Genomic DNA, 14298 nt, shown 5'->3' with positions numbered 1-14298 from the left:
GAAGAGGTGATGGGCCGAAGAAAGGAAACAAGAGAAGAGTGGGGAAGGGCTGTGGATGGCATGGAGGTAGTTGAATGGAAGAAAGGAAACAAGAGAAGAGTGGGGAAGGGCTGTGGATGGCATGGAGGTAGTTGAATGGGTAACAGAAGATGGGAAAGCAGTTTCGTCAAAAAGAACATCTCGGGAGATGTACATATGGGCAGTAGGAAGATGAAAACAGAGATAGCCACAATGGGAAGAGCTATAGCCAAGAAAGACACATGGAAGATATCTGAAGCTCAATTTGTGATTATTAAATGGCCTCAAATTAGGCCAGCATAGACAACCGAAAATTTTAAAAATTTGTAGCAAGGTTTGTGATGAAATAATACCTCAAATGGGGATTTGTTGTTTAAGATGGGAGTAGGGAGACTATTAATTAAAAAAATAGCAGTAATAAATGCATCAGACTAGTAAGTGTGAGGTAAGGAAGATTGAGCAAGAAGAGCGAGACCAACTTCCACAATATGTCTATGTTTTCGTTCAACTGAACCATTTTGGGAGTGAGCATGAGGACACGAAATGCGATGACAAATTCCAAATGATTTTAACACAGTATTAAGAGAGTGAAATTCACCACCCCAATCAGACTGTAAGGAACAGATTTTTGCAATAAAGAGGGTCTCTACATGACGTTTAAAAAATAGAAAGGTGGAAACAACATCAGATTTACATTTCAGCGGAAAAGTCCATGTAAATCTACTGTAGTCATCAACAAATGACACATAATAACGAAAACCACCACGAGGGAGTAGCGGTGCAGGACCCCAAACGTTGGAAAAAATAAGAGAGAGAGGAGCAAATGAACGATGAGATGATCGGGCATAAGGAAGCTGATGCAGTTTGGCTTTGCAGCAGGCAGAATAGAGACCCACGGAAGACGAGGATGTGGTAGGCAGAGCCAGCTGAGAAATTATTTGGTGAACAAGTTGCATGGAAGGGTGACCGAGCCGAGCATGCCACTGAGAGGGAGAAGCACGCTCATCAACATGAGCTTGAGGTGAAGAGGAGGGAAACATGTACATGCCATCCTTAGTGGGACCGCGGAGAAGAACTTTCTAGGTATGGGAATCCTTCACATAGAAAAATGAAGAGTGAAACTCAAAGTAGACAGAATTGTATTCACATAATTTCTTAACAGAAATTAAAATTTTAGAAATTAAAGGAACATGATAGAGGTTTGATAGATGTATACTACCATTTGGAGTGGAGATGGAGGAGTTGCCAACATGTTATATAGGAAGAGAAGAGCCATTGCCAACATGAACCTGTTCGTCCCCCATGTATTCAGAAATATTAAGGGATAAGTTGGACAAGTCATGGGTGAAGTGATAAGTAGCAGCAGAGTCGGGGTGCCAATTGGGGTTAGCTGGAGGGAGAGGTGGGTGGTGAAGATGTGGGTCAGAAGTGAAATGTGCCGAGAAAGAGGGTGGAGGAGGGGACTGGTAGTTGAAATTGAAACGATGGTAGCAGGTAAGAGCAGTGTGGCCAGGCTTATAACACACCTGACATGTAGGGCGATTGGGTGAATAAGGAACAGGGGAAGAGGAGAAGTGATGACCTCCACGCATGCTGCGGCCACCATGACCTCTGAAGTTGCTTTGGACATGTGAGATACCACGGCCACGAGAAAAGCTGGACTCAGATTTTTTCTGAGTGAGGTTAGCAGAGAATTCAGGGGAAGCTGTAAGGGTGGAGGTTTGATGGTTTAGTCTGGCTTCATGAGTGATGAGATAATTGTAGACTTGAGCAGGTGTGAGAGGATCCACATGAGTGGAGATGGACGTAACCAGGGAGTCATAATCTGAGCCTAAACTAGCTAGGAGAAAAGTGATGAAGTCAAATGATGAAATGATTTTACCGGTCATAGCAAGAGAGTCCTAGAGCAGCTTCGCACGATGGTAGTATTCAGCAATGGAATCTGAGCCTTTCTTGAGGGAGGTAAGCTGTAATTGAACGTGCATGATACTCGCACTTGATTTTGCAGCAAACAGACCTTTAAGGATTTTCCATACCTCACGAGAGGAGGAAGCCAAGAGGACATGAGCAATAAGAGCTTCAGAAAGAGAGGAAATTAGAAAGCTTACGATTGCTTGATCTTGTTGTTGCCAGGTGAGGTATTCTAACGATGGTTTGTCAAGTAAAGGTGGAGAGATGATAAAGCCATCAATGTATCCGTACATATTTGCCCTTTGAGATAGGGAATAATCTGCTCCTTCCACAACAGGTACTTGTCATGGTTGAGCTTGACTGTGATTAGATGGATGGAAGGAGGAAGCACAGTAAGAGACAATTGCTGGGAAGGGGATTCAATGGAAGGATCCGTCATGAAAGAAATGGTACAAGCTTCATGCTAAGGCCCCAAGAAAATGGACGTGAGTCCTATCGTGGCTCTGATACCATAATAAATAATAGAAAGAGTAGATATAACTGCAGCAGGGAAGATAAATCGGGGAAACTGAAATGTATTCTTTTTCCATTGCATGAACAGGCAACGCAAGCCGATATATATATAGTGTAAGAGATGGGAAAATATTCCTAGTTAACTAACTAACAGAAGGAGAATAAAAGGAAAACAGAAAAAAATATTCTTTGAAAACAGAAAGAGAAAAACTCAAGCGGGAGTTTGTTGGGTATTGTTGATATAAACAAAGAAGCAAGCAGAGGAAAACATATAAAATTCTTGAAAAACCTCAACCCAATTGTTCACGGATTGATTTTTATGGTTTTTCATTCTCATTTCACTTTAATTACATACTTATACGAGACTCACAAATTCATTAATTGAAATACAACTTCCCAAAAACAGCTAACAATAGCAAACACTAATAATAGTAATCTAGAAAACTTGAGTTTATGGAAAACATAAATTATTAACTTCAATATTTCCACATATATTCAAGGCATAAAAGTCAAAACCCAAAATATAAAAATCTCAAATTTAAGCAAATGTTTTCTTAAAGACAACAATCAATCATGTTATTCAATCTACATATTTTATTCTTGAAATTAAATAAATATTAATTAGTAGCTGTTTATTGCCATACTTCCCAAGGCATGCGTCGCTCCCACCATCCCAATTCATCGCCAAGCAGCACCATCATCCAGTCATCCCCACCAAATGAACTTAATTGATTTTCTCCACTAGTTAGATTCTGGAGATCCTAACCCGTAGACCATTCTTCAAATCAAGCAGAACAGAATGACTTGGAACAACAGTTTGCCCCTCCACCACTTCTACATGGTACCTCCTAATTATAGATATAACAACAATCTTCATCTGAATAAAGGTAGTCTCATTCCCTAAGCAACTCCTAGGCCCTGTACTAAACGCTGAGGTATAAGACGGCACATGCACGGTCTCCCCCTTCTCTGAAATCCATCTCTCTGGCTTAAACTCCAAGCAGTCATCGCCCCATACTCCTTTCAGTCTCCCCATGGAGTAGAGAGACAGCACCACCCTCGTGTTCGCCCGAACACGATGGCCGCTCGGAAGAACATCGTCCGTAGCCGCAGACCTGTGCTGCAGCGCCACCGCCGGGTACAGCCTCAAAGTCTCGCATATCGCCCCGTGAAGATAAACTAGTCCTCCCAGCTCCTCCGTGCTCGAAAACCCCCATTCGTCTTTGGCTTTTGTCGGCAAATTTGCATGGATCTCTTCACGAATCTTTGCCTCCGCAGACGGGTTCTTCGCCAAGAGCCAGAAGAACCAAGAGAGGGTTGCGCCCACCGTGTCCCTGCCTGCAACCATGAAGTTCAGGGCCAAGTCTCTGAGAACCTTGTAAGGAATTTCATGATCAGATGATGAAGTGGTGTTAATCTTTTTCAGTTCTTCAACATAGGCTGTGAGTAAGTCTTTGTTCTCTTCTTCTTGAGGTTGGCCTCCCCTTTTGCCAAGGTTTAGTTCTATGCATTGGGCGAGAAATTGGTCGATGATGCGGCGGCCTTCGGTTATCGTCTTCTCTTTGCCGATTCCGAGCTTTCTCTGCAGCTTCCAACAGCCCTCTGGTAGAATGTGGCGGTAGAGAAGTGCCTCCTCGATCTCACCAAACACTTTTGCGCTCGGAACTTGTGGGAACCCAATGGAAAGGTAACATGGATCAAACCCTAGAATCACTACGCACACAACATCAAATGTGAAGCGCTTGAACAAGTCTTGCATGTCTATCTCCATTCCTTGTTCGGTGACGTCATCCAGAACCGGGAGTAGCCCGTTCTCCACCTTTAGCCGCGCAGTCCGCTCGACGAACCGCCGGTACCCTACCCGCTTGATAAGCGGGTGGGTGATTTTCCGCTGCGATTTCCATGAATCGCAGTCGGAGTTGAGGATCCCGTCCCCAAGGATGTCGAAGATGGCCTTATGGTCATCCCCCTTGGGGAAGTTGGGGAAGCTTTTGTTGAGGATGTGTTGGACGTTCGTGGGGTCGGAGGTTATGAGAGCGTCCATGCCGATGAACAGAGGACCTTTCACCTCAGTGGTTCCGCCGCCGTGTATGATGAGCTCGGTTAAGTAGTCGTGGATGCGGTGGGCGTTCCGGAGGAGGCCCGGCGTCATTCCGAGGAGGGGCCAGTTGGTGATGAGGGAGTTTTTGTGTTGGTGCCTCCGGCGAAGAAGGAAGAGGAAGCAGAGAAGAAGTGGTAAGAAAATTTCTGTGGATGCAATGGAGAGGGCCATGGGAGAAATCTCCGTTGAGGTTGAGTTTTTGTGCAGGCCCTAACCAGCTACTATTTGTTTTTAATACATGCTGGATCAGATGTTTAATGTAGCCTTCCACCACCACCGCCCAACATTTGTAGCAGCTTCTTAATTAATCTATGCCTATAAAATCAATAAATTGAAGCCTATAATATTGAATTGTATCAAGGAAAAAGCATGGGCGCCAAGAAGGGCTATTAAGTTCTAGCATTTATCTTCCACATCTATCAATTATCATGGCATGGCAAATCAATGCCATACACATTCATCAGTACTGTGATTAATCTCTTGCATTTACACTCCATCCATCAAGAAATTGACCTAGACATAGCTAGCTCATAGGAAGCATGGGTATGTATTTGTATATGATACGAGTACGGTACGATGCAATAGAATACGATACTCATTGAAAAATAAGACAATTCTTAAAATGTTAATATGGTATATAAAAAATAAGATGATTATGATGCACCTTTAATATTTTTATGAATAAATTCATGACATAATATAATTAAAATAACCGTTATATAATATGTAAAATGTCTAACAAAATACAGCATTATCATGTCAAGTCGCTAGAATAAATTACTCATGTACAGTATTTAGTTTGAAAAAGGAAAAATAAAGAAAATAGATCAGATTTATATTAGAGTTTTATTGCTTAAATTTTTTTTTTTTTTTAAAAAGCACCATAAAATGTACTTCTACACTTCAAATATTTAAGAAAGCACCAACCATCCAAGACCTTGTTAGCTTTTATCTAAAACCAACTATCAAGAAGTTTTAATTTCACAATTTGTGCGTGTTTTTCAGGATATAATGATCATGGGTTTGATTATTTAATGTGTCGGTTCGTGAGGGTTCTACAATAAAAAAAAAAAACCAAAAAAACAAAATATAAAAAAAAATGAAAGAAAGAAAGAAAGAGAAGATACTATTTTAGTTCTTGCTATATAAATTTATCAAAAGTGCAAATGCATATATATGTTAAAATTTAGTTTTTAAAAAATAAAAATTGTATTATACGAGTTGTTGAAGTTTCGCTAATTAAGCACCTGTTTTATATAATCGCATCCATTTCCGATAAACCACAAAAAAATAATTATCCTTATTACCTAGATAAATTTGTATTAGACTCACAACTAAGGACCTATATATTAGGGTCCAGAATTTCCTACCATACCTGCCATGGCAAATTAGTGCCCAACACATTCAATATATTGGTTAACTTCCTAATTTGTACCATTTACTCTCCACCTATCAGGAAATTGACGTGTCAGAATCAAACACCACAAAAATATTGAGGAACATATAGTATGCACCGTTCTGAAAAAAGCATCAATATTTATTCATCCCTACATCTTAATTCTATCTAAAGCCAACTACCAACTGTGTCTTGGGGCTAATATTTAAAATTTTGACACCTTAGGATGTGCAATGGTTGGATTATTTAATGTGGGCTTGGTGGGGTTTGTGTCTTGTTGCCTCTTCTACCATAAAAGCAGATGGTAAACTACCCCTTGCAAATTCAATAACCTAAAAAAAAAAATTGAAGTTCGGCGTGTGAAATTTCTAAGTTTTCTTGATAATTAAATATGAAAAAATAATTTATTTATTTATTTTATTAAATAGAAATTATAAAAATAAGGAAGATACTAGTGATATCGGATCAAAAGGGTATAGTATAGATATAAATTTTGAATCAAACAGCAAGTGAAGAACAAATACACTGATATTCAAACTAGTTTAACGAATAAAATTCAAGAGATGCATAAAGGATGACTTCAATGGTATATAGAAATGAGAATCCTAGAATAGATGGTAAAAATTAGTAGAGCCTTATCGCTAAAAGTTTTTTAATTGCATTCCTTCTAAATATCTCACATCACTACAGCAGGGATTAAAAATTTTTGCCTTTTAGTATTGAGGAGCTCCAAGAATTAAAAAAGTTGGGAACTCAAATGGGCATTGACCAACTTAGATAGAGTAGGTGAAAGGTATATGTAGAGAACCAGAAAATTAAATTAATCAAAGTAATAAAAGTAATAAGAGAGAAGGAATGAAAGAGAAGGAAAAAGGAAAAGGGGGAATCGACAATGATTCGTCAACGAACCTAGGGTCTTTGTCGACGTGAGTTCGTCGACTAATGTCCCTATAGGTCTCGTCGACAAAGTACATGTGTCTCGTCAACAAGAAGATACCGAGCGTCAGGAAAATTAAGAGAAATTTCAGGTTTGTCGATGAACCAACCTCCTCGTCGACGAAGTGCCTTCATGGGCTCGTCGACGAATCATTTGAACTTGTCAATGAACACCGGCTTATAAATAGTGGAACTCTCATTTTCAACGAGCATTTTCTCTCTCCTCTCTCTCTCTCTCTCTCTCTCTCTCTGATTTCAGTTTCGTTATAGCCCGGATTAACTATTGGGAATTGCCACAAGGTTCGTGGGGAGATTCTCTACAACTTAGTCGGAACAGATTTTCAATTTGGAGTTCCAGGACACTATCCCAAAATCAAGGTAAGTAAGTTATTTTAGGGTTTTATGGGCTATTTGAAGTATTCAGAACCTAGGAAGTGTTAAATAAGAATAATTCTAGAAGATGAGTTGATTAATCTGGGAAAAATGTGATTTTTAGGATTTTGAGTTTCGGACGCCGTGGGTGTAAGATTTGGGCTTTTAACGGACCTCTCAATAAGCCTGGTAAGGGAAATAAATTATAACAGTACTTTAGAAATTATGGGTTGAATGAATATGAGAAAACAGTGATATGATATTTTAACTGTATATATTATGATATGAATAACAGACGAAACTGTGTAGCATATGAGTTATATTGAGAATATGTTTGAATTTGGGTTGTGTGAACTGTATGATGAATTATGAGAATATAGAGTAAACAAATATTGAAATGTTTTTATCCAGAAAAGAATATAAGCAAGACCCAGTGATGTTTTGGGATTAGAAAGTTATGAAATGATGAATTATGTTTTATTGAGAAATGTTGAAATATGCGAAATGTGAAATATACTATTATGATAATGGAATGTATATTGAAAAGATGAGAAAGAAACAAAAAAATGATGAGAAACATTGAAACGTTATATATACCATTATGAGATGAGATATGAATATTGTGAATATTGCAATATGAATACTGCAATGAGAATGTTGAAATGTGAACACTGAAATGCGAATATGAAAATATGAATATTGCAATGTGAAATGTGAATACTAGATATGCGAAAATTACAATGAGAATTTTGCAATGTGAATGTTGAAATGTGAATAAAGGAAATGTGAAAATTGCAATGAGAATTTTGCAATGTGAATACTGAAATGTGAATACTAGAAATGTAAAAATTGTAATGAGAGTTTTGCAATGTGAATACTGGAAATGTGAATGATGTAAATGTGAAAATGAGAACCTTAATGGAGGAAATGTGATAGAAAGCACGGTACCGTTGCTAGCGGATGATAAGTGCAACCTCGCGGTCTCATGGAGAATGTGGCGTGATAGTCGAATGAGCTAGTGAGAAGGGTAGTTTTGCCCCTGGAGTCTGAACTAGGGTTAGGCGGGCCATTTGTACTACAAACAGGTATATGGATTATTTATTTTGATCTAACCAGGTCAGCCAACCGCGATTTAGATCCAACCTTCGAGCTGCACAACCTCGATCATAGGGCGAAGCATGGTGTGGAGAATACCCTCAAGGCAGTCATGAGTTACAGACACGGATGTATTGGTTACTGAGGACACTCATGTGCTAGATGATGAAATAGAAATGAAAGAGAAAAGAAAGAGCGTGAGTTTAATAACATAAATAAATAAGGTAAAGTAAAACTCTCCGCCTGAGGGCTTACTGAGTAAGGTGAGTGCCCTGATAAGTATCAGTTGTAGTTGTACCCGAGTTAATCGGGCAAGGTTACAAATGATATCAGAGCAGGGGGGAGCTACATGTATGGGCGTGCAATCTCCCCCATCCTTTGGAACTTTTGTTGTTAAATATGGGTTGTATGTGAAAGAGTTGAAAAATGGAAGTAAACTTATAAAAGCTTGAGTTTTATATCTACATGATTATGAGTATAATTGGCTTATTTTTCTCTGAAGGTATTATCACTGAATAAGAATATTATGATATAATGAAAATTTTAGTGGCATACACTGTAAAATATTTATTCAGTCTTACTGAGATGTGTCTCACCCGAATATCTAAATATTTCAGGGAACCATTAAAGATCAGAAGATAGAGCTCTGAGATAGAGGGGAGCTGGTACCTTGATAGACAGGGTGAGTGTTTTGAGTTAGGGATGTATGATTCCCCTAGAGTTTTTGGTTGATTTTTGGGTATGTGTTAGATATGTTTATGGATGTTTTGTCCTCTGGGTATTAGTATTCTGAATGGTTATAAATATTGACTTCTGCTGTTAGGGTTATTTGTATGACTGTTTACCCAATATCCCACTTCGGATCGGGTTATGTTTAAATGGTATCATTGTTTTTGACATTGCCGATGTTTGAGTATGTTTGATTTAATAATTATTTTCTATTGAAAAAAAATGGTATGAAAATCGAGGCTTCATAGTTTGGTCTCAAAGCTTTGGTTTCTAGGTTTTGCAGACTTTAGTAAACAGTGGAATACAATTCCAGAGTATTGGAATAAATTGTGAGGAAAATAGGAGATGGGTAAATTAAGATATGAGTCAGTTGTTAAGGGATAAGATTAGAATTTAGGGTTCTATTGCGACCTGGAGATAGGAGTTCTGTGATCGTTTCTGTGATTTTCCTAGGGTGATGATTTTAGGAAAACCATAGATACTATCATCGGTTCTTGTTTGTGAGTGATAGGACTGAATCTTAAATTGGGATTAAGGATATTGGAAATGAATTATCATAGAGGAATATTTTATGAGTTCAGTTTGTTAAGTGCATTAGTGATGTGGGGATGGTAGAGTTCTAAGACTATTTTTATATTATTTTTAAGATGGATACAGGGAGTAATAGTGCACATGCTAGAGGTGATGATGCAGGACCTTCTAGTATGGGTGGCGGAGGTCCTGATGCAATGTTACATAGTGTCGCCCAGCAAGTGATGGCGGAGATTGCTAGAGGTTCAGGGGACCAGAGCTGCACGATTGAGCAATTCTTGCATATGAGACCCTCATCGTTCTCTGGAGGAGCTGACCCACTCGTGGCTGAGAATTGGGTCTAGGATATAGAGGACATGTTGGCAGTTCCCCCGTGTACAAATGAGAAGAAGGTGCTATTTGTGACATTTAAGTTGACTGGGGAAGCAAAATGTTGGTGGAGATCAGTGAGACTACTAGAGGAGCAGAGACTTGACCCTGTAGTGGTGATATGGAGCCGCTTCGGGAAGATCTTTTTCAAGAGATACTTCCCTGCTACTGTTAGAAGTGCGAAGGCAGAGAATTTTTTGCGTTTTACACAGGGGCAGATGACGATACATCAGTATGCAGCCATATTTGTCGTGTTATCCCAAGTTTTCCCCATGTTTGGTGTCGGATGAGGAAAAGAAGGCGAGGAAGTTTGAGGAGGGCCTGAGACAGAGTTTGTTTGAGCAAGTTATAGGCTTCCAGACCCAGACTTTTGTAGAGGTAGTGGATAGAACTGCAATGATTGAGAATGGTTTGCAAAGAGGCGGTGCAGCACAAAACCATGAAAAGAGGCCTATGCCTCCAGATTTTCAAGCAGGGTCTAGCCGAGGGTCTTGGAGGAGGTAGGATAACAAAGAAGGACGGAGACATGGAGTGGGAGAGCGGGTGGTACACGGCAAACAGATGCCCCCTCTTTGTCCTATGTGCTATAGGAGACACCCGGGGGAGTGTCGAGTCAAGTAGATTATTTGTTATCGATGCCATTATCTTGGGCATATGGTGGGGGACTGCCGAGCACTGCCAGTTATTGCACCTGCTCCTAGAACATACCGAGTAGGTGACCGGGTACCTTGAGGCGGACAATAGAGGAATACCACCGTGACACGAGATTATGTGATGACACCAGGAGATGCACAGGTGGCAGGAGATGTCGTGATAGGTACTATTTCAATACTATCATATATAGCTACTGCTTTGTTTGATTCAGAAGCGACTCATTCTTTTATCGCCCGAGAATTTGTTAAGTTTTTTGGGTTAGAAACTCAGCCATTAGATGTCAGTTTGCTAGTGGCTACACCAACTAGAGTTGTAGGGATATGTAAGAAGGTACTTAGAAACTGTATAGTTTATATTCAGGGGAGGCCTTTACCAGTTAATTTTTTGGTTTTAGAGATGCATGTTGTAAAGACCCGAAAAATTATAGTAATTAAATAATAAAATAAAGGAGAGAAAAGGAATTTTCAAAAAGGATTTCAGCAGGGTCACATCGACGAGTGAAGAAGTACTCGTCGACGAGCAGAGTTCTTGAGCTTGTTGACGGGGACATGCGTCTCTTCGACGAGAAATTACCAAGAGGACTGTTTTCAAAGCCTAAAACTCATCGATGAGGAGAAGGTATTCGTCGACGAGACTATCGATTGGACTTGTCAACAAAACATGCAGGAAATCTCTCTCTCTCTCTCTCTCTCTCTCTCTCTAAATTTGTCCTCTCTGCCTTCTCTCTAGAAATCTAGCCTCATTTCACGCTGGTTTGACGATCCGTAGCCGCCATGTTACTCCTGGGAAGTTTCTCTTCACATCTGCAGGAGTAGATTGTTGGTTATGCTAACTTGGGCACCATCCGAAAATTTGGATAAGTTAGTTAATCTCAGTTTTATTGGGTATGTGGTGTTTCTGGGCTGATGAGAATATGTCAGGTAAGATAATACTGAAGTTGATTGGGGGAAAATGTTAATTTCAAAGTGTTGTGCTGGGAACACCGTGGGTGTAGGATTAGGTGTTTTATGGGCTTCTCAGTAAACTAGGTAAGGGGATAAACTAAGTCAGAAATTTTCATGAAATTATTTATTATTCTATAGCATTAAATTTTAGGAGAATATGTATATTATAGTATTATGCTTGGGAAATAGTGCTATGAATAGGGATATGGTTTAAGCTTATTTTGTTAGAAATTATGATTTTAGAACAGATTTTACATTCAAAATTTTACCCATTTCTATGTGGCATAAGTTTAAATTTTCATGTAATTATGTATACCTGAATAATATGTTTTTCTTAGATCAAGCATAATATGATAGTTTTCATGAAAATTATAAAACAATACAGGAACCATGATTTTATGATTATAATGTTAAACAGTACAGAGAAATCATGTTCAGTATATTATGTTATGTCGGCATAGATATTGTGATTCATGTTGGTGCAGATGCCATGATTCATGTTGGCACAGATGCCATAATCATGTTTGATAAGACATAATTTATGAAATATTACCATGTTAGATATTATTATGAAATATGAAACAGTTATGTTCAGTATATGAAACATATTATATGTTATCAGAACCCAAATGATATGGTTTAGTTCAGTTTCAGGAGCACGGTAGCTTAGCTATATGTTTAGAATTATGATAGTGCAACCACACGACCATTAGTGTGGGAGATGGTAGTTGATGTGGCTTCAGTGTAGAGTGGAGTTGTTCTCTTGGCACTCTAGGACCAAAAGGGGTAGACCTATCGTACTTACAGACTTATGATTGATCTAGCATGATCGACCAGCCATTACAAGGTCTTTTCTTCAGGCTGCACAACCTAGTTATGTTGCGGTAAGGCATGATATCAGTTAGCTATCCATCTTGGGTGTTAATTCAGTATTGAACAGTTATATAAGATGATTTTCATATACAGAAATCTAGTATGCCTTATTATGATATGAAAAATCATGTTTTGTTCAGTTTTGCTACAGACAAATTTTACCAAATATGCTTATTATACTGTTTATATGTATAACACAAAAATGCTCATGATGTCATACACTAATGTTAGTTTATTTCCCATAACTAAGAGGTGTCTCACCCCAGCATTTTTAACATTTCAGGGAACCTAGATAAAAAAGCGAATAGAGCTCCGCAGCGTTAGAGGTTGACTGTCCTACCCTATCAGAAGGGTAAGTCGTTATGTTAGGGTCTAATGGATTTTTGAGTTGTGATCCTAGGATACTTTTTGGTCTTTTTGGGATGTGTATATGTATATGACGGGTTTGGTAGAACTCTGGTATTGTGTTGGTTGGATGACTTGATATATATATATATATATGATTTTATGCTTTCCGCTATTTAGGTATCAGAGTTGTATTTCAGGTATATCCCTGGTACCCATAGGTCCAGGTTGATCATGTTTTTATCAGCTTAACAGGATATTAGGATTTTTTTTGTTAAATATAAAAAAAATTTAGGGTAAAATAGGCAGGTCGTAACACATGTGTTTGAGGTAATTCTGGGGATGGATTGGCTAGCTACCCACTATGCTAGTATTGACTATTATCAAAGAGAGGTAGTGTTCAAACCTACAAGAGGACAGGAGTATAGATTTTTGAGGTCATGTGTGCGCACCCCACCACAATTGTTATCTGTCATTCAAGCAAGATGGTTGTTGCTAGAAGGCTGTCAGGAATATTTGGCTTATGTGAAGAAGATATCAAAAGGGGAGTTAAGGGTAGAGGATATCCCTGTAGTAAGAGATTTTCCTAATGTTTTTCCCAAGGAGTTGTCAGGACTACCTCCTGATCGAGAGGTAGATTTTTCTATTGATTTAGTTCCAAGGACAGCTTCGATTTTGAAAGCGTTGTATAGAATGGCACCGGCAAAATTGAAAGAATTGAAGGAATAATTGCAAGAACTATTAGACAAGGGATTTATTCAGCCCAGCATGTCATCCTGGGGAGCGCTGGTATTTTGTGTGAAAAATAAAGATGAGTCGATGAGAATGTGCATTGACTGTAGAGAAATTAATAAAGAAACTATCAAGAATAAGTACCCGTTTCCCTGCATTAATGATTTGTTTGATCAGTTATAAAGGACACAAATTTTCTCAAAGATAGATCTACGGTTTGGGTATCATTAGGTAAAGGACATAGCAGAGGATGTTCTAAAAACAACATTCAAGACTCGGTATGGTCATTACGAATTCTTGGTTATGAATTTTAGACTGATAAATGCTTCTATAGTATTTATGGATTTGATGAACTGGGTATTCCATCAGTATTAAGATCAATTCGTAGTGGTATTTATTGATGACATATTGGTATATTTAAAAAGCCCATAGGAGCACGAGGAACATCTAAGGATAGTGCTTTAGGTGCTGAAGGAAAGAAAACTGTATGTGAAACTCAAGAAGTGCGAGTTTTGGCTAGAGTAAGTTACCTTCCTTGGACAAGTGGTATCCAGAGGTGGTGTTTCAATAGATCTAAGCAAGATTGGGGCGGTAGTAGACTGGGTACAGCCGAAGAATGTGTAAGAAATCAGAAATTTCTTGGGATTGGTTGGGTACTAGGGAAGATTTGTTGAAGGCTTTTATAAATTGTCAAGACCGTTGACTAGATTAACCAAGAAAGGTGTGAAATTTGAGTGGACCGATGAATGTGAATGGAGCTTTCAGGAGTTAAAGCAACG

At 38.8% G+C, this 14298-nt stretch overlaps 1 protein-coding gene across 2 annotated transcripts; it reads right to left on the bottom strand.

Moving 5' to 3' along the window:
* Positions 1-1008: 1008 nt before the first annotated feature.
* LOC131168106 (alkane hydroxylase MAH1-like) lies at positions 1009-4962 on the bottom strand. 2 transcript variants are annotated; one of them, XR_009140221.1, is made up of 2 exons: positions 3087-4904; positions 1009-1112 (listed from the first exon to the last, which is right to left on the bottom strand). XR_009140221.1 is itself a non-coding variant. In XM_058127313.1 (1 exon), exon 1 carries the CDS (start codon positions 4712-4714, stop codon positions 3188-3190), a length of 1527 nt encoding a protein of 508 aa, XP_057983296.1. In that variant the 5' UTR covers positions 4715-4962; the 3' UTR covers positions 2893-3187. The 2 variants fall into 2 exon arrangements, 1 of the variants encoding a protein (XP_057983296.1); XM_058127313.1 differs by lacking the exon at positions 1009-1112 and having other exon boundaries at positions 2893-4962.
* Positions 4963-14298: the final 9336 nt, after the last annotated feature.

The sequence above is a fragment of the Malania oleifera genome, chromosome 11 (genome assembly GCF_029873635.1).
Source record: "Malania oleifera isolate guangnan ecotype guangnan chromosome 11, ASM2987363v1, whole genome shotgun sequence".
In the NCBI taxonomy this organism is placed as follows: Eukaryota; Viridiplantae; Streptophyta; class Magnoliopsida; order Santalales; family Ximeniaceae; genus Malania; species Malania oleifera.
The sequence above is the reverse complement of the archived record's forward strand: the minus strand, read 5'-3'. Positions and strand labels throughout refer to the sequence as shown.

Coding starts and splice junctions, on each gene's coding strand:
- LOC131168106 (XM_058127313.1), bottom strand. CDS start 4,714: ATGGCCCTCTCCATTGCATCCACAGAAATTTTCTTACCACTTCTTCTC.